Source organism: Myotis myotis, unplaced genomic scaffold, assembly GCF_014108235.1.
Source record: "Myotis myotis isolate mMyoMyo1 unplaced genomic scaffold, mMyoMyo1.p scaffold_m19_p_20, whole genome shotgun sequence".
Lineage (NCBI taxonomy): Eukaryota > Metazoa > Chordata > Mammalia > Chiroptera > Vespertilionidae > Myotis > Myotis myotis.
The window spans coordinates 19216714-19244654 of NW_023416325.1; the positions used below are offsets into that span (position 1 = coordinate 19216714).

The following is a 27941-nucleotide window of genomic DNA, read 5'->3' on the forward strand; positions in this document are numbered from 1 at the left end:
TGACCTGCCCCTGGGAACCCCGCACCTGTGAGCCCCAACCAAGCTCGTCTCCACCAGCAAACACAGGCCGCCGTTCTTTGTCTTCGTTCTGTGCAGAGCAAGCCCTTTTCCTGACAGGTGAGACATACTCCTGCGTGATGCATTAGAATTCCTCAAAGAGGGAGAAAGGAGGGTAAAATAGATGCATTTCCACGGCTCCGCGTACAAATCCCTGGCGAGGCCTCCCGCGGTCCTCGGAGCTGGGCGAGAGTTATTTTAAAACTAATGTTGTGCGTGAGGCAAACCTACTCAATTGAAAAATCCTCTGTTACAGGATAGAGACGGGCAAGAAATCAGCGACGGCTCTCGAGTGCTTGATTGGACCGGCTGCCTCAGCAGAGCGGCTCGGAGTCGACCGTAAACCTTTTGCGGGGGACGCAGGAGGCAGGGCTGACGAGGCAAGTTCAAATCCTGAGCCGTTTCACACGGAGTCTCCCCAGGCTGCTCAAATACCCAGCGATCTGCCCCAAGCAGGACCAAGCAAGGGACACCTTCTCTCCCACCCCCACCCCCCACCCCCAGCCTCCCTGTCCGCCGAGGGAAAAGGGACCAGATGAGGAGATGGGGCTGGCAGGGCCGGAGGTGAATTCAACAAATATAAGGGGCAGGGATGCTCACCTTGCACCAGGGACACAGAGGTGTCACCTCACACTGAAGGCGCTTAGACTGAGGTGAGGGCCCAGCGTGGACTTTCGGAGGTGACCTGGGGCCGGGCAGGCGCCGTGTGCCAGGCTGGGCTCCTGGCGTCGGGGGTGCAGCAGCTCAGATGGAGGCACCGGGCCCCTCTGCAGGCACTGTTTTGGGAGCTGCTCCTGGAAGCTTCATGCCCAATCTGCTTCTCTCCAGTCCTGCAAATAACTTTGTGAGTGACCTCATCGTCTTCAATATAAATCTCTTTCCTGCTTAAACTAGACAGAGTGGATTCTGTTGTTTACCCTAAGAACTGACTAATAGACCCCTCTTCCATCTGCTCTCCAGTCGGCAGTCAACATGGTCTTTTAAAAACGGAAATCAAGTCGCTTGTCTCCTTGAAAGGCCCTGTAGGCTGAGGGTCCCGCTCAGCTCCGCAACCTCGTCTGACCTCGAGCTGCACCGCTCCCTCGGCCGCAGCCAGGCTGGCTCAGACACACGTTCCCGCCTCCAGCTTCCGCACCCGCCCCTCCCCTGCCGGACACGTGTCCCCTGAGGCCTTCCCATGCTTGCCCCCTGGATGGCAGCTTCCATGTCACCTCTTCAAAAAGGCCACCCTGGACCACCCTGTAGCCAAAGGGCACGCCTCCCGGATTGCTCTCCGTCTGACCACACTGTTCACTTCCTTGGGAGGACCTACTCCCAATCGGTAATGATCTCACTCGCCTACTTGCTTATTGTTGTTTACTGCACCCTCTGTTGCACTGTGGTTGTTGTTTTAAATTTATCTTTATTGCTGGAAGTATTGCAGATGTCCCCTTTGTTAGTTTGTTGTTATTTTTTTCCCATGGACCCCTCCACCCCACCCTCACCCTCCAAGGCCTTCAGGATTCTATTGTCTGTGCCCATGGCCTATGCGTATATGCCTTTAAGTTTCCCAGCTGACCACTCCCCAGCCCCCCACCCCCTCCCCCTCTCCCCTCTGAAATCCATCAGTCTGTTCCATGCTTCTCTGTCTCTGGATCTATTTTGTTCATCAGTTTATTTTGTTCATTAGATTCCACATATGAGTGAGATCATGTGATACTTACCTTTCTCTGCCTGGCTTATTTCGATCAGCATAGTACTGTCCAGGTCCATCCGTGCTGTTGCAAAAGGTAAGAGTTCTTTCTTTTTAACAGCTGCGTAGTATTCCATTGTGTGGATGTACCACAGCTTTCTTATCCACGCATCTGCTGATGGGCACTGGGCTGTTTCCAAATCGCACTGTTTATCGACCATCTCCTTCGCTGCACTATGGACTCCCTGAGGGCAGAGATCATGTTTTCTCATGTACCCAGGGTCCCCAGACCCAGTTCAGTCCCTGCTCATTACAGTAATTCGGTAGATCTTAGCTGAATGAATCCCAAAGACGTTAGCATGCATTGAGCAACTATGTGCTGGAACTGTTTTAAGCACTATGTATGCATATTAAATTGCAACTTTGCACTAACCCTGTGAGGCAGGCACTGTTATGCTCCCTGTTTTGCAGATGAGAAAATTGAGCACAGAAAGGTTAAGCAATTTGCCCAAGGGCACACAGCTGGTCCATGAGAGAGTGGAGTTTGTACCTAGATAGCCCAGCTGCCTCAGAGGAAGAAAGGGCAGGAGAGCGGGAGGGGGGGGGAGTAATGAGCGAGCGCCTGAATAAAAAGCACTTTGTAAGTCCAGCATTTCCAGAAGCAGGGCCATCTAGAGAGATTCCTTCGAGTGCTAGCACTTTCTCAGGTAATTGGGCGGAAGCTGACTGGGCTGCACATAATGAGAATTCCACTTGGGGAGCACTTGGGTATTTTACCAACCCCCTCGCCAGACACCAGTAAATATTATTACGTCCACATCTCACCAGGGGATTGGGGTTTCAAACTCAGAGTCCCCAATGGTTTACTGTGTGCTGAGTCGCAGAGCCTCCTGTGGACTCGGACACTCCCCGGGGGAGGAAAGTTCGAGCTTAACCCATTTCAGCCCTACAGGAGTAACGGTCAACGGGCCGGTCAACAGGTCTAGACTCGAGCAAGGAGAGCGCTCCAAGACTCTTCGCGCCGTCAAATCCACGCACTCGGTAATGATTCTCTTAGCGCCCTCTGCACGTTTTTGGACTGAATTCTGAACAAGCCAGAGTGAGTTTTTCATCAGCAGAAGTAGAAAAAGACCAAAACATCATCAGATTACGTTGGGAGTAGTAGAATCTCCATGTTTGGGTCACTTCTGAGTGTCCTATATAATAAAGAAGGAATATGCAAATTAACCATCACTCCATCACAAAGATGGTGGTGCCCACAGCGGAGGCAGGGGAGGGGATGTGTTTCCATAACACAAGATGGCTGCGTCCACAGCGGAGGCTGAGTTCCCATAACTAGCCTTAACGAGCAATCAGCATGGACCTGAGGCTGGACCCGCCCCCGCCCCACCCCCGTGAGGCTTGACAGGGGACCTCAGGCCACGCCCCCCGCCCCAGCACCAGACCAGGGGACCTGAGGCCGCGCCTCCTGTCTAGAGGGGCTTGACGGGGGACCTCAGGCTGCACCCCCCGCCCGACGGGGCTTGATGGAGTACCTGAGGCCACACCCCCCGCCCGACAGGGCTTGACGGGGGACCTGAGGATGTGCCCCCTGCTCAGTGGGGCTTGACAAGGGTGGGACTGGCTGGGTCTGGATCTAGCCCAATGGGGGTGGGGCCAGCTGGTCTGGGTCTCGTGCCATTTCGAGGCACATGTGGGTGGGTGGGGACTTGACTATGGGTCCCGTGGTGCAACCCAGACTCTGATAGGAGGAAGGTTTTCATATACATTTTACTAATTTTCTCTCATCTCTGACACTTCTATTATAGAGAAAGGGCAAATAACAATATTAAAATATTTCCTCTAATTAATTCCCTTTTAATGTGCACAAATTTCATGCACCAGGCCACTAGTATCTATACTAATAAAAGGGTAATGTGCTAATTAGACCAGGAGACCTTCTGGGAGACCTTCCAGACGTCCTTCCAGACAAAACCATGGTGGCAGGGCCAAGGCAGAGGTGGTTAGGGCAGACCAGGCCAGAAGGGGAGGGGAGTTGGGGGTGAGCAGGCCAGCAGTTGGGGGTGAGCAGGCCAGCAGGGGGGGCAGTTGAGGGCGAGCAGGCCAGAAGGCAGAGTGGTTAGAGGTGATCAGGCAGGCAGGTAGGTTAGCGGTTAGGAGCCAGCAGTCCTGGATTGAGAGAGGGATGTCTGACTGCCAGTTTGTGGGATCAGGCCTAAACTGGCAGTCGAACATCCCCCGAGGGGTCCCAGATTGGAGAGGGTGCAGGCTGGGCTGAGGGACACCGCCCCCCACCCCGTGCACAAATTTTGTGCACCAGGCCACTAGTATAATAATAAAAGCATAATATGCTAATTAGGCCGGACGTCCTTCTGGATGACTTTCAGGACGAAGCTGGGGCTGCGAGGAAAGCCCAGGTCCCGGGTGCCAGAGGGAAGCGGGTGCCGGCAGCCAGGGGAAGGAAGGCCTACTCTTGCACGAATTTCGTGCATCGGGCCTCTAATCTAGAATAATCATGATGGCTGTTAAAGAGTAAATGAGTGAAATCTAACATTGGCCGGAAGATGTGTGACTTCACTGTTTTAAAGACTAAGGAAGGGGTCAGCACAAACACATTGGCAGCGTTTTCCACAAGAGCTGAGACTCACCCTGACCTCTGCTTTGCTCTCTGAATTATAGTCTCTGTATGTTTATAGTCTCTTTATGTTTCTCTGCATTTTGTAAACGTGTTGCTATTCTTTGTTGGTGAGCAGGTTCCAGTTGCTTTTATACTGAGACAAATAGTAATAAACCTGTTTTTGGACAAGTCACCCGAGGAAGGGGTTTGATAACTAATTCTGGGCATCCATCAACGTGGCCATTCCGCAAGCTCTCCAGGGCCCTGAAGCTAAAAGGTGGGGGGTGGGGGTGCAGAGCGTTGCTGAATGGAGTTGAGGGGAGACCAGAGAACCCAGGGAACGGAAAGAATCAACCGAGAGGGTTTAGGGCCCAGGCAGGGTGTGCGGCTCTCTCTTTTTAGCACTGAGAACCCCATGTCCCGGGAAGCCCTGGGTCCCGGGCACACGGGGACAGCTGGTCCCCCATCAAGGCGTGGGGGCAGTGCTGCAAAGAGACAGCAAACGTAGGAGGCAGCTGCGACCACCCCATGGCTTTGATCTGTCACCTTCGTGAACGTTCAGGATCCTTTAATAACCTGGCTCATCCGAGAGGCCTGGACTTTCTCATTCCCCGAGAGGCCCCCTTCATTTCCTGAGCGAGGGCTGGCTCCTCTATGTGTTTTCGCAGTAGTCTCTTTAAAGTCGCAGCTGTTCCACAGAGAGTAAATAGGTTTTAAAATTAATTATCAATTAAAGGGAGGTTAATTGGCACCAGGCTAGTCATCTATTTTGTCTGTAACTGAGGCAGCCCACCCCTTCCCTCCGGCCAGAACCCAAAGACCCAGGCCAGGGCCACTACACCCAGCAGTGGAGGCTGCTCATGTGTGACCCGGGGCTAATGACAATAATTCTTGGTATTTACGTGATTTCCCCCCGCACGCCCCCCCCCCCTTGGAAGGCGAGTTCTGTGGTCGTTTTGATTTTCCAGTTCATCAGTATGTAAGCCAGCCTCGCCTGCTAGGTGGGCTTACCAATTTTTTTTTTAAGTGTCTTGCAAATATTTTTATTGGCAGAAAGATTCGTCACCGGTCCCCACTGCACTTAGGGAAATTGCCCTGATAGAGTCAATGAGAGCGGCGAGGCCCTCAGGAGCAGCACATCCGTCACCGGGCACGTAGTCCCCGTAATTAACATCTTGCTCATCTTCTCCTGCCCCGTCCGTCCGTCCGTCCGTCCGACCGCACTGCAGCTCCGTCTGTTTTCCTTCAGCTGCTGGAATGGGATCCTGCGGCTCCCTGGCTCCTGTGGGAAGGAGGGGGGAAGGCTGGCATTTCCTTTACATATATGTGTGTGTGTGTGTGTGTGTGTGTATGTGTGTATGTATGTATGTATATATATATATATATATATATATATACATATTTCAGAGAGGAAGGGAGACGGTGATGATGATCCTTTGCTGAATTCCATGGCTTCATCTGACCTCATCGCTGATGAATATTTATAGAGAGTCGATAGGGAGCATTTGCAAACTGAGTTCAGCTCAGACAGGTGAGCGCTGGCAACCAAGGCAATGACGTCACCGGGTGTTAGGATGTGCACGCACATTGAAGGCCGCCAAATTGCAAACAGGACCCAACAAGACAGGGCCCGGCTCTTCTCTGCCTGCTGTCACCCACCCAGGATGCCGGCCGATGAGAGAGCCGGACTCGCCAAAGCTCACATCACGTGGGTGTCCTGGGAATACCCACTGCTGATTTGAAAGGAGTGGGTGTGGCGTGATCAGTGCTCGTGCGTCTGGGAGCTGCCCTGTAAACACAGCCACGCTTCTCCCCACTCCCAGCCCTGCCCCCTCGCGGTCAGGCCCAGAAGGCGAGAACCCATGCACAGGCCGCGTCCAATGTCTCAAAGCACCTTACGAAGTGGCTCTCAGCCTCTGTCAGACACCTTGAGCTGCGGAGGGTCCGGAGGCGGAGGGGAAAGGGGGCTTAGTGATTTGGGAGCCGGTCGGGGCTCCTTGGAGAGAAGAAAAGCCATGTTCGTTTCCTGCCTCCCGGGCTGCAGTTCCGTCTGTGGCCCCCGATGGTGTAATCTACTGCTGTTTCTTTCTCTCCGGCCTCCTTTCTCCACGTCAAAGTCCATTTCCTTTACATATATATGTGTGTGTGTGTGTATATATATGTATATATTGATTTCAGAGAGGAAGGGAGAGGGAGAGATAGAAACATCAATAGTGAGAGAATCATTGATCAGCTGCCTCCTGCACATCCCCCACTGGGAACCAAGCCTGCAACCCAGGCATGTGCCCTTGACTGGAATCAAACCCGTGACACTCAGTCCACAGGCAGACGCTCTATCCACTGAGCCAAGCCAGTTAGGGCATTCCTCACATCTCTTAACCTGGGGTTTCTCAACACTGGCACCGCTGACATGCAGGGCCCAGTAACCACTTGTCCTGCATAAGGGGCTGGCCTGAGCCCTGTAGAATGTGTAGCAGCATCCCTGGTCTCTGTCCATTAGATGCTAGCAACACCCCCAACCCAGCTGTGACCAATGTCTGCAGACCCTGCGCGTGCCCCCCGGGGACAAAGCTCCCGTGTTGAGAACCGCTGTCTCGAATGGACCAGCATCCTGGGGCCGCTCGGGCCTAAGTCCTGCTCCCCCTCCCTGGTTCTCCTCATGCGGTGAAGGCTACACACCAACTGTCATTTCTGGATCTCAAACCCTCCTCCAGAGTCTCTCCAGAATGTACCACCTCCTTCTCCAGTTTCACCTTCTCCTCCGATGGCCCCAGTGCACAGCTTTCTCCGTGACCATGGTGACCACAGAACGCCTGCTCCAAACCAGGAGCCGCCTGGGCGTGCAAGGGCGTGGCGTGAAGAGCGACCTGGGGCGACAGGTGTAAACCAAGACAGTCCTGGGCAGGCGGGACATGTGGGAGGGAGGCACCTGTGTGTGTGTCTAAAGCCTGACCAAGGGACTTGCCAATGTCACGTTCAACTTCTAAGTCTCCGGCATTGCACACCTGGACTGGGCTCACCTGATTATTGTTATGAGGAATAGCTCACTGCGGGAGGTACAGGAAGTAGATGAGGACTAGAACTTTTTTTAAAAAAATGATTTTAGAGAGAGGAAGGGAGGGGGAGAGAGAGAGAGAAACATCGGTGTGAGAGAGAAATATGGATCACTGTCTCCCACATGCACCCCAACCGGGGATCAAACCTGCCACCTTTTGGTGTGCAAGACGAGGCTCCAACTGGGCCACAGGGGCCAGGGCGAGGACTAGAATTTTAATGAAGGAACAGGACTCACCCATGTTCACAGCAGCACTGTTCATAATCACCAAAAGGTGAAGCAACAACATCGCAAGTGTCCATGGATGGATGGACAGAAAAACAAAAAGCTGTACGTACATGCAAGGGAAGGTTTTTAGGCTTAAGAAGGAAGGAAGGCCCTCGTCTCTGATTATATGGGCGCCTGCCCAACAGGCACAGAGGGAGGCGCGCGGCACTCGTCCTCAGAGAGTTGTGCTCTCCTCGGCCAGACACACCCGGTTATCAGCACGAGCTTGGAGAGCTTTCGCTAGTGCTCCAATCCTGCTGCTCCCCCACCCACTTTTTAAAAATCAGTCATCGTCGTAACCCAAGCAGCTCACAGGAATAGCAACATCCTCCTGGCGTGTCTCTGAGTGGCGTCCCTGCGGTCTCTTGTTTGCAACGATTTTCTTGAGACGCTATTTTTAAATCCCCTCTTAGCAAAAGGGAGACGGCACCTCCACTGCTGCCAGCAGCAGCCCCTCCGCCCAGCCCGATCCCCGGACTCCTTCCAACAGGAGAACCGGAACAGTGTGTTCGGATCGGCCACCGGGGTGACGGGAGGAGGCTCCGCTGCCGCCTCCATGGGCTTTGCGCAAAGCGCTCCCTCCAAAGTGGCCAGGCCCGCTACACCGGGCTCCCAGTGGGACCTGCCGTGAATGGGTTAATCTATAGGATCCAGAGGGAATACCAAAGGGCTCATAAAAGCAAGCGAGTGCAAGGTTGGGGAACCTCGCCGCTCCGGTCCCGGCAGAGTGAAGCTGGCCCTGCCCGAGATTAGGAGAGGCTGGGGCAGAGTGTAATGGGTCCTGAAGGGGTACGGTGGGTGAGGTGAGGGCGGTGGGTATGGTGGGTACAGTGGGTACGGTGGGTGCGGTGGGTATGGTGGGTGCGGTGGGTAGGGGGTCAATGAACAGTGAGAGGTGCCGTTTAGCAGATGCTTCAGCGCTCTTTGTTCACCTGCCAGAAGCAGGTATAAATGAACTGGATGACCGAGGATTCTGCCAGGGGCAACTGTATGTGTGAGTGTGTGTGTGTGTGTGTGTGTGTGAGTGTGTGTGTGTGAGTGTGTGTGAGTGTGTGTGTGAGTGTGTGTGTGTGAGTGTGAGGGTGAGAGTGTGTGTGTGAGTGTGAGTGTGTGAGTGTGTGTGAGTGTGTGAGGGTGAGAGTGTGTGTGTGTGTGAGTGTGTGAGTGTGTGTGTGGGTGAGTGTGTGTGTGTGAGTGTGAGTGTGAGTGTGTGAGTGTGAGGGTGAGAGTGTGTGTGTGTGTGTGAGTGTGTGAGTGTGTGTGTGTGGGTGAGTGTGTGTGAGTGTGAGGGTGAGTGTGTGTGAGTGTGAGTGTGTGAGTGTGTGTGTGTGGGTGAGTGTGTGTGAGTGTGAGGGTGAGTGTATGTGTGTGTGAGTGTGTGAGTGTGTGTGTGTGGGTGTGTGTGTGTGTGTGAGTGTGAGTGTGAGTGTGTGAGTGTGAGGGTGAGAGTGTGTGTGTGTGTGTGAGTGTGTGAGTGTGTGTGTGGGTGAGTGTGTGTGAGTGTGAGGGTGAGTGTGTGTGAGTGTGAGTGTGTGAGTGTGTGTGAGTGTGTGAGTGTGTGAGTGTGTGTGTGAGTGTGAGTGTGAGTGTGTGTGTGAGTGTGGGTGTGAGTGTGTGAGTGTGTTTATGAGTGTGTGTGAGTGAGTGTGTGTGTGAATGTGTGAGTGTGTGTGTGTAATGAGTGTGTGAGTGTATGTGTGTGTGTGGGTGTGTCTGAGTGTGTGTGTGTCTGTGAGTGTGTCTGAGTGTGTTGTGTGTGTGTGTATGAGTGTGTGCATGTGTGTTAGTGTGTGTATGTTAGTGTGTGTGCGAGTGTGTGTGTCTTTGAGTGTGTGTGTGTGAGTGTGTGTGTGTGTGTAATGAGTGTGTGAGTGTGTGTGTTAGTGTGTGTATGTTAGTGTGTGTGTGAGTGTGTGTCTGAGTGTGTGTGTGTGTGTGTAAGAGTTGAGTCAACTTAAGATTTCAGGCAGAAGTGAGACGCCCGCTCGCTCTCTGCTGAGCCCCGGCCGCCGGCCTCGGACAGCTGAAGGTCAGAGCAGCGAGTCTGGGGAACAAATAATGGCACAGCTATTATTTCCAGCAAAGTCAGGCTGTTTCACCTCTCGCCGCGCTCCTCGGGAAAATGCGTTCCGGAGCCGAACTATTCCCAGGCATAAAACGAAACCCGCTCATCTCGGGAGTTAAATACGGAGGGCCGTGGAGTTGAGCGTGTTTCTGTAAATAGTCATTAATTCAACAAAACGGCCGGAGCATGGGCAAGCACTGTGCCGGGTAGCCTGTGGATGGCGAGATAAGAGCGCTGTAAAATGACACATGTTTCAGTGAAAGACCTGGTGTTAAACACCAGCCCATCTTCCGGTTTAGGGCAGAGCGCAGGTAAAGGCCCGCGCGCCAGCGACCTCCTGTCCACGGGCGGCCGGGCCGGGCTCTTGTTTGATGTTCCTTCTGCTGACGACGCTCTCAGCGTGAAGACAAACATGGAGGCCGGGAGCTTCGCAAATATTTGCTCTTCGGTGAATATTAATGCCTGTTCGTGTTTCCCGCAGGTTCACGTGCGCTCTGAATGGGCGCTCACCGGCCGCTAAGAGCAGCGGCGGCCGGTGCTAGTTCCTTCGCACCTGTTTCCAGAGCCTTAGATGGTGTCCCGGTGGTCCTTTTCCCTGTTTTTCGTCTTTATCACCAATAGGAAGCCCCAGTATTAAGGGAGAAGAAACCCACACTCCCCGTAAGTGCTTTCAATCCACGTCCCATTTCGCCCCTTCTTCGGCCTCCACTAGCCTCTGAGCCAGAACTGCCATTCCCATTACACAGACCTGAGGAACGGGCACAGACATGAAGTGCCTCGCCCAAGGTCAAACGATTGGAGCCCCCTTAACCCAAGGTCAGATGATGGGAGCCCCCTTAACCCAAGGTCAGATGATGGGAGCTCCCTTTACCCAAGGTCAGATGATGGGAGCCCCCTTAACCCAAGGTCAGATGATGGGAGCTCCCTTTACCCAAGGTCAGATGATTGGAGCCCCCTTAACCCAAGGTCAGATGATGGGAGCTCCCTTTACCCAAGGTCAGATGATGGGAGCCTCCTTAACCCAAGGTCAGATGATGGGAGCTCCCTTAACCCAAGGTCAGATGATGGGAGCCTCCTTAACCCAAGGTCAGATGATGGGAGCCTCCTTAACCCAAGGTCAGATGATGGGAGCTCCCTTTACCCAAGGTCAGATGATGGGAGCCCCCTTAACCCAAGGTCAGATGATTGGAGCCCCCTTAACCCAAGGTCAGATGATTGGAGCCCCCTTAACCCAAGGTCAGATGATGGGAGCTCCCTTTACCCAAGGTCAGATGATGGGAGCCCCCGTCTGTTTTGCTCTAACGTTCTCCATAAGTAAGCAAATGAATGAAAAGATACACTTCCTTTGTGAAGCATAGAAATATGGAAAATAAGTGAAATCAGAGTTCGTTTTCCCTAGCGTGTTGTAGGAGTCCGTTTTTCAGATTGTTAATCACTTGATGGAGAACAGGGAAGGGATGGGGAAACTGGGGACTCAAGCATCCGATGATGAAGCATTGCTGAAATCAATGTGACCAGCGGGAAGATACAACTCCATTTAAAATGTCTGATCGACACCCGCCATTTCGTAAACTCATGGAGAGCACAAACTGAAACAGGTCCCAAGTGCAGAGGAGCAGGGGGTGTGTTAGGAAGACGATGGGCTTTGGGGTCAGTGATTCAGGATCCGGATGCCGCCCCTCCCCCCCACCCCACCTGTAAGCTGTGTGGCCTGAGGCAAGACACTTAACCTCTCTGAGATTCAATGTTCTCATTCATGAACCAAAGGTGCATCATACTCACTTCAGCAGGGTGAGTGTGACGTGTAAGCAGGATACACAAAGCACCCATCTCATGGGGGATGATTAATAAATATTCATGTCCTCCCCCGCCCCATTCCCTAGATATACAATTGTTACTGAAGTGACTGGGGCTACTTCTAAGGCTGGATTGAAAATGGTATTACTAGACCACGAGGAGACTAGAAAATAACCCACTGGGAAATTACTGGAGGCAGAAAAATGATCTGTCTTTATGACCCACATATGTGTGACTGTGACCTGTGGGTGGGCAGTTGTGACCCATGTGAAGAGGTGCCCGTTTCCGGATCGGAGCCATGAGTGTGTCAGGAGACACAGGCCTGCTTCCTCAAGTGGAAGAAGCCATTCAACACAGTCCTTCCCCAAGTGTGTTTCTTAAAGCTCTAAGATCATGAATATTTCCTAAATGGAAAACTCAATGAGCCTTAAGTTTGTAAATCACAACATACTGTATCATCTCTGCCTAGGAAATTTTAATATACTTTAATAGCAAACTTATTTGACCATGGAACCCTTTCCCACTTAACACGTATTATTCATCTTATGAAATTAGCATCCCAATAACACATGCTGGAAACCTCCTGCATTTCAGCCAGACTGGTGTGGCTCAGTAGTTGAGCGTCAACCTATGAACCAGGAGGTCATAGTTCGATTCCCAGTCAGGGCACATGCCCAGGTTGTGGGCTCCATCCCCAGTGTGGGGCGTGCAGGAGGCAGCCAATCAATGATTCTCTCTCATCATTGATATTTCTATCTCCCTCTCCCTTCCTCTCTGAAATCATTAGAAATATATATTTTTAAAAAGAACAATAAACCTCCTGCATTTCAGCAGAATTAAAAGAAAGAAATACACATTCCTGGTCACTTCTAACTTGACCTCTGCAATGGGAATCAGTTCCCATGGCTTTCTCTTTCAAAGGCATTTCAGCTTTTACATGGACTCACTTTAGTTTACCTACTGTAACAAAGGGCAATTTATTCCAGTTTCAGAACCTGAGAGCTGGACTGTGACACCGCGGAGGGGAACGACATCGCCAAGAGTAAGAAGTGCTTCCTAAATCAAGTGTCCACCACAAGAAACCAACAGCAAGACTGTGCTTGTGGCCAGACGGGCAGATGCTAACTTTCTGTGCTTACAATTCCTTACAAGTTTCACTGTCCGCATTTGGCACATCCAAGAGGGTTTTACTGGGCACATCAGAAGGGTATTCCTTTCAAAAGAGCCACCGCATCCAACAGGACGTAAAGGTGCAATGTATCACTGTGTCGAGGTTCCGCACGGTCCCGGCCCACATGCCAAGAGCCCCTGAAGACAATAGGGGCCATTCATTCAACAACTGGCGACAAGAGTCGTAGAGACAATATCAACGAATGTGTGGAACACGGTCATACTTTAAACATGGTGACCAACGTCAGCCATAAAGCCGGGGTTTCTTGCGTGGCTGGTGCGTTAAAACATTTCGAAGCCGTGGTCAGCATTAGTCCCGTGAGTGTTCGCGCAAATGCCTGTGGGAAGCACAGGTCTGAGAAGGCCCCTCGAGCCTCCCAGCTCCGGCTGAGCGTACACCTTCCCCCAGTTAGTCAGTCAGACACTAATCCAGGGCCGCTGAGCAGGGACGCTGCCGAGCAATGACGGTCCCAGATCAACGGACCTGGAGGGACAGAGGTTACTCGGGGGACCCCCTAACCTGAGCCCTGCATGATGTCTCGGCACCAGAGACAGTCAAGTCAGGGAGTCAGAGAATGAGGACTCGTTGGAGCACCGTCCCATACACCAAAGGGTTGTGGGTTCGACACCCAGCCAACGCACATATCTAGGTTGCGGGTTCAGTCCCCAGTAGGGAGGCATATGGGAGGCAGCTGATCAATGTTCTCTCTCTCTCTCTCTCTCTCTCTCTCTCTCTCTCTCTCTCTCTCTCTCTCTCTCTCTCTCCTCTCCCCACACACACACCTCCTTCCTCCCTCTCTAAAATTAATAAAAAACATATCCCCAGGTAAGGATTAAAACAAAGAACCCCACAAAATCATTGCCTCATGGCCTGCAGGTCAGAAGTCTAGAAGGGGTGGCAGGCTGTGCTCTTGGAGGCTCTAGGGGAGAGCCCACTGCCCAGGGGTCCCCCGCTTCTGGCCCTGCATCCCCTATACCTCTACTTCCGCGTTACATCTTCTCAGACTCTGTCATTCCATTCAACTCACCTGGTTAACCCAGGATAACCCCCATCTCAAGATCCTGAACGTAATGGGATCTGCACAGTCCCTTTCGCCACGGAAGGGCGCATGGTCACAGGTTCCGAGGATTAGCATGTGGGCATTTCAGGGGCCATAATGCCGCCTACACAGACACCCTTCATGCTCTGCCTCACCCATCGGAGGGAGAAAAGTCCTCCCAATGGGCCTGGTTTGGTTTTTTTTTTTCTGTTTTTTTCCCAATTGAATATCGTGGGAAAAGATGAAAATGTGCATTTAAGTACATTTATAACCAGCGGACCCTTTTACATGTTCAGGAGCCTATTAAATTAGGGGACGTAGCACTGGCCGACGTGGCCCAGTGGTTAGAGCATCAGCCCACCCATGGAAGGGTCTTGGGTTTGATTTCTGGTCAAGGGCATGTACCTGGGTTGCAGGTTCCATCCCCAGCCCTGGTTGGGGCTCATGCAGGAGCATGTGTGAGGCAACCAATCGATGATCAATGTGGCCTCTCTCACATCAATGTTTTTTTCTCTCTCTCTCTCTCTCTCTCTCTCTCTCTCTCTCTCCTTCTCTCCCTCCTTCCATCTATCCCACTCTCTCTAAAGAAAAAAATTAATGGGAAAAATATCCTCAGGTGAGGATTAGCAACACAAAAAAATGAAGAGACTTAGAATCCCCCAGGCAAGTCAGGTACCTCATACACATAACAACGAGGACAGCAGGAGGCCCTCAGATAATGTCCCCGCTTTCCTTTAAGACGTCAGGAGAATTACCACCAGCAACACTGCTGCTGCTGCTGCTGCTTGTCCGCAGCGCGTGTCATCAACGGCACATTCACCCCGACCATCTAATGTCCATGACGTCACCGTTTCTTTTCACAGAAAAGAACTCTGCACAGTTTCCCAAAGAAAGATGCTTGGCTCGAGCCCAACGTATTCCTCTTCATCATCTACTTCCTCTTCCTCTGAGAATCTCCTAAGCCAGACAGTCCCAGCTTCTTACATATCTGCTGCCTCTCTGCCCCATCGCGCCTGTCCCCTCCTTCCTCCCTCTCGCTCATCCTCTGCCTTAGAAAAACCTCACTGACAGATGTTCACCATCACATCCAAAGGGGAGGGGGTGTCTAGAGCCCAGAGTATTTACGGCTCAGTCTAAAAGGAGTCAAGTGGCTTCCCAGGGCTGGACCAGGTGGGCACAGAATGGGAAGTGACTGCCAACGGGGCTGATATTTTTGGGTGATGATTGCACACCTTTGTGAATATATCAAACACCGCTGAACGGTACCCTTTAAGTGTGTCAATTATAGCTCAATAAAGCTCATTTCAAAAAAAGACTCAGTCCAATAGGCTCAATAAATAAGAAAAGATCAGATTTCCTGAGGAAGTGGGCCTGTTTGCTTGGTTATCCAAAAGGCTGCATCTTTATTGTAGTATAAATAAATCCTAGAGATTTAATAAGTAAGCTGTTGCTTCCTGGGTACCAGGGCTCCTATGGGGGTGATGGGGGAGATTTGGAAGCAGATTGCAGTGACAGTTGTTCAACATTGTGAATGTAATTAGTGCCACTGAATTGCATACTTTAAAATGGCATATTTTATGTATGCATTTTTTGCCACATTAAAAAAAAATTCTTTTTTCAGGTCCGGCCAGCATGGCTCAGTGGTTGAGTGTCAACCTATAAACCAGGTAGGTGGTCACTGTTCAATTCCCGGTCAGGGCACATGCCTGGGTTGCTGGCTCAATTCCCAGGGTGGGGCGTGCAGGAGGCAGCTGATCAATGATTCACTCTCATCATTGATGTTTCTAGCTCTCTCTCCCTCTCCCTTCCTCTCTGAAATCAATACAAATATATTTTTTAAAAATTTTTAAGTATGAGAAACATAAATGTTCATAGCAGCATTATTCCTAACTAGTGGCCTGGTACATGAAATTCATGCACATTAAAAGGGAATTAATTAGGGGAAATATTTTAATATTGCTATTTGCCCTTTCTCTATAATAGAGGTGTCAGAGATGAAAGAACATTAGTAAAATGTACATGAAAATCTCCCTCCTGTCAGAGTCTGGGGTGCGCTGCAGGACCTAGAGTCAAGTCCCTGGCCACCACTGGCACGTGCTTCAAAAACACAGGAGACCCAGACCCGGCCGGCCGGCCACACTCCCATTGGGTGAGACCTAGACCCGGCTGGCCCCACCCCCATCAAGCCCCTCTGGGGGGGGGGGGGGGGAGCCTCAGGTCCCCCGGCCTGGTGCTGGGGCGGGGGGCTCAGCCTGAGATCTCCAGGCCCGGCGCTGGAGCAGGGGTGCAGCCTGAGGCCCCCGGCCCAGCTTTGGGGCGGGGGGCACGGCCTGAGGTCCCTTGCCCCGGCCAGGCGCCAGCCTCAGGCCCCTGCTGTTCGGTCATGACGTTGCAGCATCCTGGCTAACTTGCATATTCCTCTGTTATATAGATAGATAGCCAACATGTGGGAGCAACTCAAATGTCCACCAGCAGATGAATGGGCAAGCACACTGCGTCTACCCGTGCAATGGAATATTACTCAGCCAGGAACAGTAATGGAGGACTGATACTCGCTCCACAACACATGCTCAGTGTAAGAGCCAGACACCAGCAGCGACACTGCACGATTCCATTTCCATGAAATGCCCAGAAGAGGCCAATCCATTGAGACAGACTGGTGACTGTCAGGGCCTGGGGGGGGGAGGCCTGGGGAGGCCTGGGGGTTCCCTTTGAGGGGATGGAACTATTTTGGAGCTAGATACAGATTATGGTTGCACACATTTTGAATGTACAGAGTACACTGAATTATATTCTTTAAAATGGCTAATTTTAAATTTTGTGAGTTTTCCCTCCATTTCTAAGTATGAGATGGAATGCTTCCTAGCTCCATAGACACCTATCCCACAATTTGAAGGGTTTACACCACGGAGCAGACCCCAAACCCGGGAAGGGCCTCCACTCCGATGCAGCATTCTCCTAATTCCTCGGGAACACCTGCCAGCCAGTCCCCACCTTGCAATGCTGCCGCTTTCTAAGTGAAACTGAAGGTAAGAGTAGTGTGACATGGGCAGGTTCAAGGCCATTTCCAAGTAGGGAGCCCTGTCTTCCCCCCTTGTTTCAGCCACAAAACACAACTTCTACCTTAGAGGGTGCCCCTCTGGTCTCCTGCGTCGGTGGGAACCCCAGCAGGAAGCACTGCACCTGGGAGCTCTGGGGCAACTGCCCAGGTCCACCCCCCAGTCCTCCCTTCCACACACAGTTCTGCATTTCCTCCAGTGACTTCCACCCCTGGTTTTTAGTCTTTCTTCCAAAACCTAGTCGTCTTCTTTCTCGTTCAATGAGTTGGGGAGAAACTCAGCAAGGGCTTCAGGAGATTCTGGGGCGTCGAGAGTGGCGCTAACATGTCGAGCCCTGGCTTGGTTTCTCGGGTTCCGCAAGTCCTGGAGTTTTTATAAACAGGGGCGCTGATTTCCCCTCTGCGTGAATGAGGCCACCCAACAGGTCCCAGGTGGATAGAGGCAGCAGCAAGGAAAAGACAAGGAAACTATTAAAAGGAAAGCAAAATAAAGAGAAACTTGGATGATTTTTACAGCCTTTACATTAAGATTTCCATCTACCTTGCAGAATCCTACAGTGGCTCTCAACTGGGGGTGATTCTGCCTCCAGGGGTGCTTGTCAGTGTCTGGAGACATTTTTAATTGTCACAACCGGGGGAGGGGGTGCTACTGGCATCTATTAGGTAGAGGTTGGGATGCTGCTCAACACCCTATGATGCACAAGGCAGCCCCCACCTGTTAAAGAATAACCTGGAACAGAATACCAACGGTGCCAAGGTTGAAAACACTCAGTTATACCATATTTACACAAATGACTCTTTTTATTTTATATTTCGAACATATATTAGTCCGTCGGGAAGACTTGTAGATAGAACCCCAAATGTTTATCCAGAGTATTTTCTACCGACGAAATTCCTAAAGCAGAAAATTAAATGACACCGCTTCCTGAAAGCCTCCTCATCCTTTTCATGAACCTACACATGGACAGACCAGGGGTTGTTGGATATGCACCTGAAATGCCCAAAGGGAACAGCTACTCCCCGGAGGAAGTCCAGCTCTGAGCTGTAGTCCCAGGTGAGCAGGGTGGCTTCTGCCCTCGGGTGGCACACGATGTGGTAGACTGACCAACAGAAATGCAAAAACGCGATCAAGATGGGCAAAGAGGTGATTCACCTTTTCAGGAAAAACAGCCAAGAAGGTGAACTGGGTCCCCTAGTAACACTTAAAGAGACCAGAATAAGGGAAAACAGTGGAGAAAGAGAAAAAGCTATTTGTTGAATTCTGTCCACCATCACCACACACACACACACACACACACACACACACACACACACACAAATATTGAAGTCCTAATTTCCAGTCCCTGAGAATGTAACCTTATTTGAAAACAGGGTCATTGCAGATATAATTAGTTAAGATGAGGTCATCCTGAAATATGTGGTCCTTTAATCTAATATGTCTGGTGTCTTTGTAAGAAGAGAAGAAACACAGACACACACACACGGAGAATGCGAAGATGGAAGGAGAAATTGAAGTATGCATTGCAAGCCAAGAAATGCCAAGGATTGTGAGAAAATACAGTTCTGTTGTTTTAAGCCACTCAGTTTGTGGTACCTTGCTACTGCAGTCCTAGGAAACGAATACAGTCATACAAGAGCTAAGCAACAGAAAATTCTTTCTCTTTGAACAAACGATAATTTTTTCAATCAGTGTGTCTTGGTGAATAAATGAGGATTCAATGTTGAAAGGACACCAGAGAACCTGCCATCTTTGAAGACTACATGGAGGAGGTGTGATTGTGGGAGCTGTGAAAAGGGGCAAAGTGATAGGAGGAAGATGGTTTGATGAGCTGAGATTTATGCCAAGAATAGCTGTAAATTCTGAGACAAGAAACAAGATATAAAGTAGCATCAATGCCAATTCTTGACTAAACCATCAACTGGGACCTTTTCAAACCCTCAATATCATCCTTGACAAGAAGATTTATTTAAGGTGTTAATGGCAGGTTACAGGTAGGGAGGAAGAGATAACTGAAGAAGGAGGAGAGTAGGAGAAGGAGGCAATACACAATTGGAAGTAAATAAAAATACAATTCCATTTACAATACCAAAAAAATGAAATAAATTTAGCAAAGTGTGTATTAAATCTTCACAGTAAAAACTACAAAAGGCTGCTGAAAAAAATTTTAAAGGACTAAAATAAATTATATACCATGTTCATGGATAGAAACAAATTGTTAAGATGCTGATTCTCCCCAAATAGATCAAAAGATTCAACATGACCTCAACCAAAACTCCAGCAGAGTTTAATAAAATTGACAAGCTGATTCTAAAATTTATGTGGAAATGCAGATGTCCTAGAATAGACAAAACCATTTTTAAAAAGAAAAACAAAGGTTAAGGAATTACCTGACCATGTGGTATTGGTTGAAAAGATAGACATAAAGATCAGTGGAATAGAAGAGAGAGTTCAGAAATACATTCACCGGTATATGGCCAATTGATTTTTTTTATAAAAGCATGAATGTAATCAAATAAAGAAAGAAAACTTTTGCAACAAATGGTGATGGGACAACTGAATGCCTCGATGGAAAAAAATAAACACCATAAATGTAAAAGCTAAAATTATAAAAGTAGAATAAAATATAGGAGGAAATCTTTGCTCTTGGGACAGGCAAATATTTCTAAGATAAGACACAAAAAACACAGACCAGAAAAGAATTCATAAAACTAGACTTTATCAAAGTTTAAAACTTTGCTATGTGGAAGACACAGTTAAGAAAATTTAAAAAAAAAAAGCCCCAAGCAATAGACTGAAAGAACACACATGTGCACACACACACACACACACACACACACCACACTTACCTGACAAAGGGCTAGTAGCCAGAATCTAAAATGAACGCTTACAATGTATCATAGACAAACAGCCTCACTTTTTAATGGATAAAAAATTAGAAAGGACACTACTAAAAGAAGGTATGTGAGTGGCCAATAAGAACATGGAAAACTGCTCAACACTAGTCATGAAGGAAATGCAAATAACAACCACAATGAGATGGCCCCACACCCGTTAGAATGGCTAAAATTAAAAGACTGATAATAGCAGGTGGTAGCCAGGATGTGAAGTGACCAGAATACTCATACATTGTTGGTGGGAATGTAAGGATGGCACCTCTATTTTGGAAAAAGATGTGGCAATTTCTTAAAAAGTAAAGATATCCCAGCTGCTCTTAAGGACTTAACCAAGAGAAACGAAAACATATGTCCATAAAAAGACGTGCACAAAAATGTTTATAGCAGCTTTATTCATAATATCCAGACCCTGGAAATAACCCAAATGTCCAACAACAGGTGAATAGATAAACAAATATGGAATGCTGCTCATAACAAAAGGAAATAAATTACTGATAGATGCGACAATGTGGCTGAATCTCAAGAGTACACATTGTCAGATTCCATTATATGAAATTATGCAAATTGTACATTTAGAGTGACAGAGACCAGATCAGTGGCTGCCTGAGGCCAGACATGAAAAGGGATTGACTTCAAAGAGACTCAAAGGGATTCTGGGAGGTGGTATACATATTCTAGTCTTTAATTGAGGCGATGGTTACTTGGGTGTATACATTTGTCAAACCATCAACCTGCATATTTAAGATGGGTGTCGTTTATCCTATGTAAATTATTCCTCAATAAAGTGGATTAAAAAAAATAATGAAGGCAGAGGCAAAGATCTCCTTGACGTTTTTTGGAGCCTAAGGACGTTTCGCTGGGCTGTGGTTTGATTCAGCTCTGCATGTCAGCAAGCGACAGTATCCGGGCATCTTACTGCCGTGCAGCGAGGGGCCAGGGCTGGGAGTTTTTCTCTGTGACTCACATGCGTGTCTCTCCAGCACTCGGTAAACGATGACAGTAAAAGGTTTAAGATCAATTTTCATCTGTGTGCTCTGCGGCAGGAAACTCTCGGATTGCGACTTGCGCCGTTCTCTCTCTGTCAGCCTCTCTTTGAAAACGCAGACAGAATGAAAAACGTGTTGTTTAACTGAAAGAGGGGGGGCTGGTTTGGCTAAGCACCAGCCTGAATCAAGAGCCACTTAGCACAGCCTCTGATTGGGGAGAGCTGAGAGGCGTGGCTCCTCCCTGGTGATTTTCAAACCAGGAGCGCTAGTGGGGTCACCTGGACCCATTAGGAAGTGACAGTCCCGTTGATTGACTCCCTACCACGTAAGCGTATGTCACGGAATCATAGGACCAGATGGTAACATGAGAACCACGGAAAGCCTCCCCCATTCTCAGGCCTGATGCTGGCTAAACCGGCCTGGGCAGGTGAGGTGGTAGCTTTTGTCCTACACTTCGGGGAGGAGGAGTCCTTGGTCAACCAACTGCTGTGTTGACAGTGACTGACTGTGTCAGATGTTAAAGGAGTAACAAACAATCTGAGGTTCCAGGTGTGGACAATCCAGCCCACCCGGCGTGGCTGAGCATTTACCCATGAACCAGGAGGTCACGGTTCGAGTCCCCATCAGGGCACATGCCCGGGTTGTGGGCTCGATCCCCAGTGTGGGGCCTGCGGGAGGCAGCTGATCAATGATTCTCTTTCATTGTTAGTGTTTTCATCTCTCTCTCCCTCTCCCTTCCTCTCTGAAATCAATAAAAATAGATTTTATAAAAAAAGATGTGGACAATCCAAGGCCCAGTGTCAATCCCCCTGTCACTTTGGGGGACCACAGTCTCTCTCAGTCACTGCCTGAGGGTCTAGATAGCCAGGGAGGACCCGGCAGGGGGCCCGGGATTGGTTAATGAAGTCCGGAGCCGGTCTGCGCAGTGCTCCTGGCAGGGAGGAGAGAGACAGAGGGACAGGGGAGGCAGCGTGGACTTCCGTCAGCCGCCAAAGTGGTCTGTCCACCTCCCTCCTTATCCCACTCCACTCAATTCCTACCCTAGAGGCAGGATGTGCGTAAAACGGACTGCGTCGTTTCTCTTTGCATTTAGGATAAAATGTGGACTATGAAGCCGGCATAAAGAGCTCCCCGAGCACTTGCTCACTCAGCAGATTCGGGCTCTTTGTCCAGAGATGCTGGTTCCGGGAGTCTGAGGTGGACACGAGCAGCTGCATTTGCGACAGCCCCTGAGATGATCCTGATGCACGTGACTCTGAATCCTGCTTCAGAAGTTCCGTCCTCCAGGTCGGCCTCCCCGGCCTCTCCTCTCCTCCTGGGCTGCTGGCGCTCCCCGGCCCATCGTCTCCACCTGCATGAGTCCCCTCTCCTTTGAAGCACAAAGTCCCTCCCCAATGGTGGGCCCAGGAGGGCCTTGCCTGGCCGTGAGCCACCAGGCGATCTCCACCAGCTCCTCCCGCGTGCATCGATGTAGACAACTCCCATTGCCTCAGAGTCACCTGACGTGCTCTTTGCAAGTCAACGTCAAGACAAGGTATCAACATGCGTCTTTGAGATAGAAAATTCTGGGACTACCATTGTTCTTTCCTGTTTCAAGATGTTCTGATGGCCTGTACTTCTCTACCTAGAACATCAATCTCTGCCCCATGCCACCCTGTCCCATTCGAGTTAACCAAGTTAGCCCAAGGTCTGGGAGGCCGCCACAGAAGGGAAAAGGCAGGTTAAGACGAGTGAGCAGATGGGTAGGTCCTAGGCCAAGGGGAGCAGCGGCCTGCCCCCCTGTTCTCCGTTGGGGGGCAATGCAAAGGCTTCCCCCTGTGGCCTGGGGGCAGGAGAGAGGGGCTCGGTCCTGATACCACTTAACACTGTGGGCCTTTTCAATCCTGTCACATGACGTCACAGCTCAGCTTTGATTCAGGAAGGACCTGTGACCGTGGACCCTGTGCTCCCTCCCGGGCTCACTCCCCTCTCCAGGGGCAGAGTGACATAACCATGGGGCCCAGGAACTTCCGCGCCTTCACCCAACCTCAGACCCCTTGGAAGCAGGTTCACTCGCCTGGAAACCAGCTGCCTTATGTATCTTTTCTGGGGGAAATAGAAGAAGGAGATGCCCTAGGGAATTTGTTTACTTGGTTTAAAGGTAGGAAAGATTCGGGTCCTTTTAAGGACCCTTCTTCACTTTACTGAAAGTTCTGTTGATTTGTTTTCCCAGCAGGTCCACTGTGGTAACTAACTGGGACCCCTGGACTCCTCCGAGGAGGTGCAGGGCTCTGGGAGGTCACGAACCCGCTCTGTACAGTCATGTGTTTTGATCGTGAAAGATTGAAGACCTTTAGTCTAGCAGGAGCAGCAGCATCCTGTCACCGAACACTTGTGTTCAAACCCCAGCTCTACACCTTGCAGGCCATTTCCGCCCCGTGAGTCCCACGCAGGGCTGGGGAGGGGTCTCTAGCTCATCCACGTGAGAGCCCTCAGCTATAAAGGTCAGAGTGCGTGTGTGTGTCCTCTGAGAACCCCAGCCGGGCCCCGGCCTCTCCCCCCGATCACAGCATGCCATCTGTACCAGCGGTTCCCATCCTACAGAGAAGGAAACTGAGGCCAAGGGAAGTCCTGATCAACCACTGAGAGAGGCTGAACCTTGGAAGTAGAAGGGAAGAAAAAAAAGAAAAGAAAAAAGTATCCAAATCATGCTTCTCTGTTCTCCTTCTGGAACTTAGCTCCCAGCTTTCAAGCGAGGCCTGCGCCGAGTTCTGGAATGTTCTTTGAGAGGAAGCGAGCTCTCGCCTGCTGTCATGGTTTCTGCTCTCCTCGGCCTCCCTCCTGCTTGTTGCTGTCTGCTGCTGTCGCACCTTCCGCACACTCGGGCCTTGGAGCAGAGCCGGCCGGGAACCGGGGCTCCATCTGCCCGCCTGCTTCCTGGGGGGCGTCTGAAGTGCCGTAGTGCGGCACCCCGGCCAGGAGCCCGGGAAGCCTTCTGCAGCGCCACCCGGCACCGAATCCAGCCCCTGGTGCCACCGGGCCAGATGGCAGGGGAAGCAAAACAAAAGTGACCTTGTTAGCGGAGCGCGCCTTCTCCGGGAGCAGCTATTTCTGTTGTGGTTGTGAACTGAAGTTGTCTCGGCTGAGCTCGCCTTCCCCGCGCGGGCTGGGGAATGTTAATTTGTTCCAAAGTTCAGTATTTTGATTAGAAGCAGGAGTGCCAGATTCTGCAGAAACGTTCGGAAGGGGGTTGGCTAGTGTGCGCCTGCTCTTAGTCTCGCTCTCTCTCTCTCTCTCTCTCTCTCTCTCTCTCACTTGGCCGCTGTACAAAGTAAATGTTGTTGCAGCAGCTGCTCTGGGGAACAGCCCATCACAAAAGGAGCTGAGGGGTGAGCTGGCTCCTCCCTGGATGTAGCCATGACTTCATCGCCACAGGGGCACAGGCCGGGGACAGGAGCAGGCAGGGCCACGCGGACGCGCCCTGGGTGCGCAGGGACAGAGAAAAGAGCCCAGCAGCGCCTGGCACCTGGGGGTCCTCAGTGAGAGACTCTGCCAGGTAAGGGAACGCCTCCCAGGCTTGAAGCTGCCGGAGTTCCTGCAGCCAAGAGGTCATGCTCACAGGCAGTTCTGGGTCCTGAAAACCCTCCATCTCTCTTGACCTTTGGTTCTCTTCCCCTGACCAGCTTCCCTTTCTCTCTCTCTTCTTTAAAAATATAATTTTATTGCTTTCAGAGAGGAAGGCAGAGGGAGAGAGAGAAACATCAGTGCTGAGAGAGAAGCATCGATCAGCTGCTCCTGTGAGGGCTCCGAGGGGCTGGTTTTTACCCTCATCTCTGTGATTCTCTGGTCACTTGTGGTGCTGAGCACAAGCCCCCAGTCCCGCCCACACCTTCCCATTCCAGTTCAGTGTAGTCGGTTCCCATATGTCCCAGGTCTCACACTGGTGCTGGGAATGGGCTTGGAGCAGTGGATTTGGGGCTTCTGATCCAGTGGCCACAAGGCCCTGCGGCTTCACACCCGCCTCTTCAGTTCGGCCAAAGAGGAAGAGACCGACCTCTCAGGGCGCTGTGGCCAGGATGGCTAAGGTCCTGGGGTCAGAGGACCCCGGAGGCACAGAGACCACAGAGGCAGAGCCAGGACCAGCACTGACCAGCGGCTCTCCCTCCCCCACCCCCTCCTTCTCTCCCGCTTCCCTCTCCCTCCCCCTGGCCAGCGCCCACTGGCATCCGGAAGAGCTGGGTGGAGGAGGATGCTAAGCACAGAGCTCGCTGGGAGAGAGACACTGATGGGGATGTGGTGCTCGGCTGTGAACACACGAGGAGGTGCTGGTGCCTGCCACCCACCTGCTCCCCACTCACCTCCCACCGCCTCGGCCCCCCACCCCCACTGCTGTGCCTGCCAGGAAATAGCACCTTCACTGAGAGTAAGGAATAGAACCTCGCCGTACCCAGGCCGCTTAGGCTGCCTTTCTGGGCCTCTCTTCCTCCACCTGACAAGAAGGGGCCTCGGTTTGGGGTTCGAAAGGGTTGAACAGCTGTGAACGGTCTCCACCGGCAGGAAGGTTGGATGCCCGGGGCCACTCCCTCGTCCCTTTGGCCGCAGTGAAGGCCTGACAGGCTTTGAAACCTGCAGTGGCACAGGCCCTGGGCAACAATCACTTAGGAGCACGAGCGAGCCTGCGGCTAGATGTGGCTCTCCCAGATGCCTGCGGACTTGGCTTTGGATCAGTCCTGGGAGGGGAGGGGCAGATGTGCACACCATGTCCACAGAGGCTGCCGCTGCCGCTGGAGGCTGTGCTCACGAGGAGCCTGGCCGCCCCTTCATTTCCCCTCGTGGGGCCAGGGGACTGGGGAGGGCTCTGCTCAGCCTGCCATCTGCTGCTGCAAACATCTGGGCCTGCGGCCTTCCATGCAGAAGCGCTGTCTGTCCTTCCTCCCTCTTCCCCGCAGCTGCTCCTCCCTCCTCTCCCCCGAGAAGGTCATTAAAGGGGGGTGCAGACTGCAGGCAGATGTTCAAGATGCTTCCTGGCCTGTCCAGGTCCAGGGCAGCCAGCACTTCATCGGCCCCTGGGCAGCCAGAGCTGCCAGCCACCCGAGAGCTCGCAGGTGTGCCTGCTCTGAGACAATCCAATGGCACCAGGTCCACATCTGCCAAGCAGACGCCTGTGACCACAGCGTCTGCACTGCACAGGGACCATTAGAACCAGTCGAATGACTCCTTTCCTCCACGGCTCTAGGTTCCCAGCCTGAAGAAGAGGGGCACCTGCTTGGGTTGCCGGGAACTTCTCCGACATTCACCTGTCCGGCCCCCATGTTTCCCAAGCCCAGGCAAGTCAGACGTGGCAATTACTGAAAGACGTCTGTAGGGCCCAGGGAGTGCTGGCAGATCCCCTCACGCACCGCGACCGCTGCCATCCCGTGCATTTCCGTTTCGATTTAAAAATCAGTCATTGCCTGCAAAAGGGGAAAGGACCGTCTCTTCAGCAAATGGCACTGGATGGCCATATGCAGAAGAATAAAGTTGGACCCTTACCTTACACCAGGTATATAAAGACCTAAACAAGACCTTCAAGTATAGAACTCCTAGACGAAAACATAGGGGACAGCTCAGGACATTGCACTTGGCAATGCTTTCATGGATTTGACACCCAAAGCACAGGCAACAAAAGCAAAAACAGACAAATAACACTACATCCAACTTAAAAACTTCTGCACATCGCCTGGCTGGCGTGGCTCAGTGGTTGAGCGTCGACCTATGAACCAGGAGGTCACGGTTCGATTCTTGGTCAAGGCACATGCCAGGGTTGCTGGCTCAATCCCAGTGGGGGGTGGAGTGTGCAGGAGGCAGCCGATCAGTGATTCTCTCTCATCATCGATGTTTCTGTCTCTTTCTCCTTCTCCCTTCCTTTCTGAAATAAATGGAAATATATATTTTTTAAAAACTTCTACACATCAAGGGAAACAATCGACAGAGTTGAAAGGCCACTTACGGAATGAGAGAAAAATTTACAAACCACATATCTAATGAGGGGTTAATATCCAGAATAGGTAAGGAACTCCTACAACTCAACAACAAAGAAGCAAATAACCTGATTAAAAAATGGGCAAAGGACTTGAATAAACAATCCTCCAAAGAAGACATACCAATGGCCAATAAGCACATGAAAAGATGGTCAACATCATAAAGAATGCGAACCAAAACCACAGCGAGATGTCACCTCACACACATCAGGATGCTGCCTTCAGAAGGACAGAACATGAGTGCTGGCAAGGATGCAGAGCAGGTGGAATTCCCGTGCACTGTTGGTGGGAATGTAAAACGTTGCAGCCATTGTGGAATCTTTGGAGGGTCCTCCAAAGATTAAAGTAGAACTACCAGATGATCCGGTAATCCAACTGCTGGGCATACGTCCAAAAGAATTCAAAGCTGCCCTCGCTGGTTTGGCCCAGTGGATAGAGCATCAGCCTATGGACAGAAATGTCCTGGGTTCGATTCTGGTCAAGGGCACAAGCCCGGGTTGCGGGCTCAATCCCCAGTAGGGAGCATGCAGGAGGCAGCTGATCAGTGATTCTCTCTCATCATTGATGTTTCTATCTCTCTCTCCCTCTCCCTTCCTCTCTGAAATCAAAAAAAATATTAAAAAATAAAATAAGCACCTAAGGCATGCTCCTGCCTCCACAGATATAATTTTATTTCATAGAGCAGTGGTTCTCAACCTTCTGGCCCTTTAAATACAGTTCCTCATGTTGTGACCCAACCATAAAATTATTTTCGTTGCTACTTCATAACTGTCATGTTGCTACTGTTATGAATCGTCATGTAAATATCTGATATGCAGGATGGTCTTAGGTGACCCCTGTGAAAGGGTCGTTCGACTGCCAAAGGGGTCGTGACCCACAGGTTGAGAACCACTGCATAGAGGAATCTGTTTGTGAGTACGCAGGGACCTTTAGCGATTCCTACAGTCTCCTTCAATAAGGAACAGGACTCCGGGAATCGACCTGCCCCTCCCAGTGCATATTGGGAGGCACAGTTCCATCAGTTCACTTCTCTATATCCGCATAGAGAATACAGGACCCTCCCACTCAGGGACTGTCTGCTTTGCTCACTGTTATATCCTGGCCTGAAGTGGGCCCTCAGGAAACGTTTGCTGAATGAATGAATGAATGAATGAATGAATGAATGAGCTTGTGAAAGGACCTACTGGTGAGTGTTGCGTCATGAGGATCTGTGAGAATGAATCCCTGTTTCTGTCATTCGAACATGTCCCCTTCTGTGCATGT

The 27941-nt window shown here is 51.0% G+C and overlaps 1 protein-coding gene across 1 annotated transcript in view; it reads right to left on the reverse strand.

Annotated features, from left to right (window-relative positions):
• Positions 1-2895: 2895 nt before the first annotated feature.
• Positions 2896-27941, reverse strand: part of SPRING1 (SREBF pathway regulator in golgi 1) — a 71066-nt gene continuing 46020 nt past the window's right edge. The window contains exon 5 of the mRNA XM_036353274.1: positions 2896-2925. Within this exon, the coding sequence (XP_036209167.1) occupies positions 2911-2925 (15 nt within the window). The 3' untranslated portion in view covers positions 2896-2910. The remainder of the gene's footprint in view (positions 2926-27941) is intronic.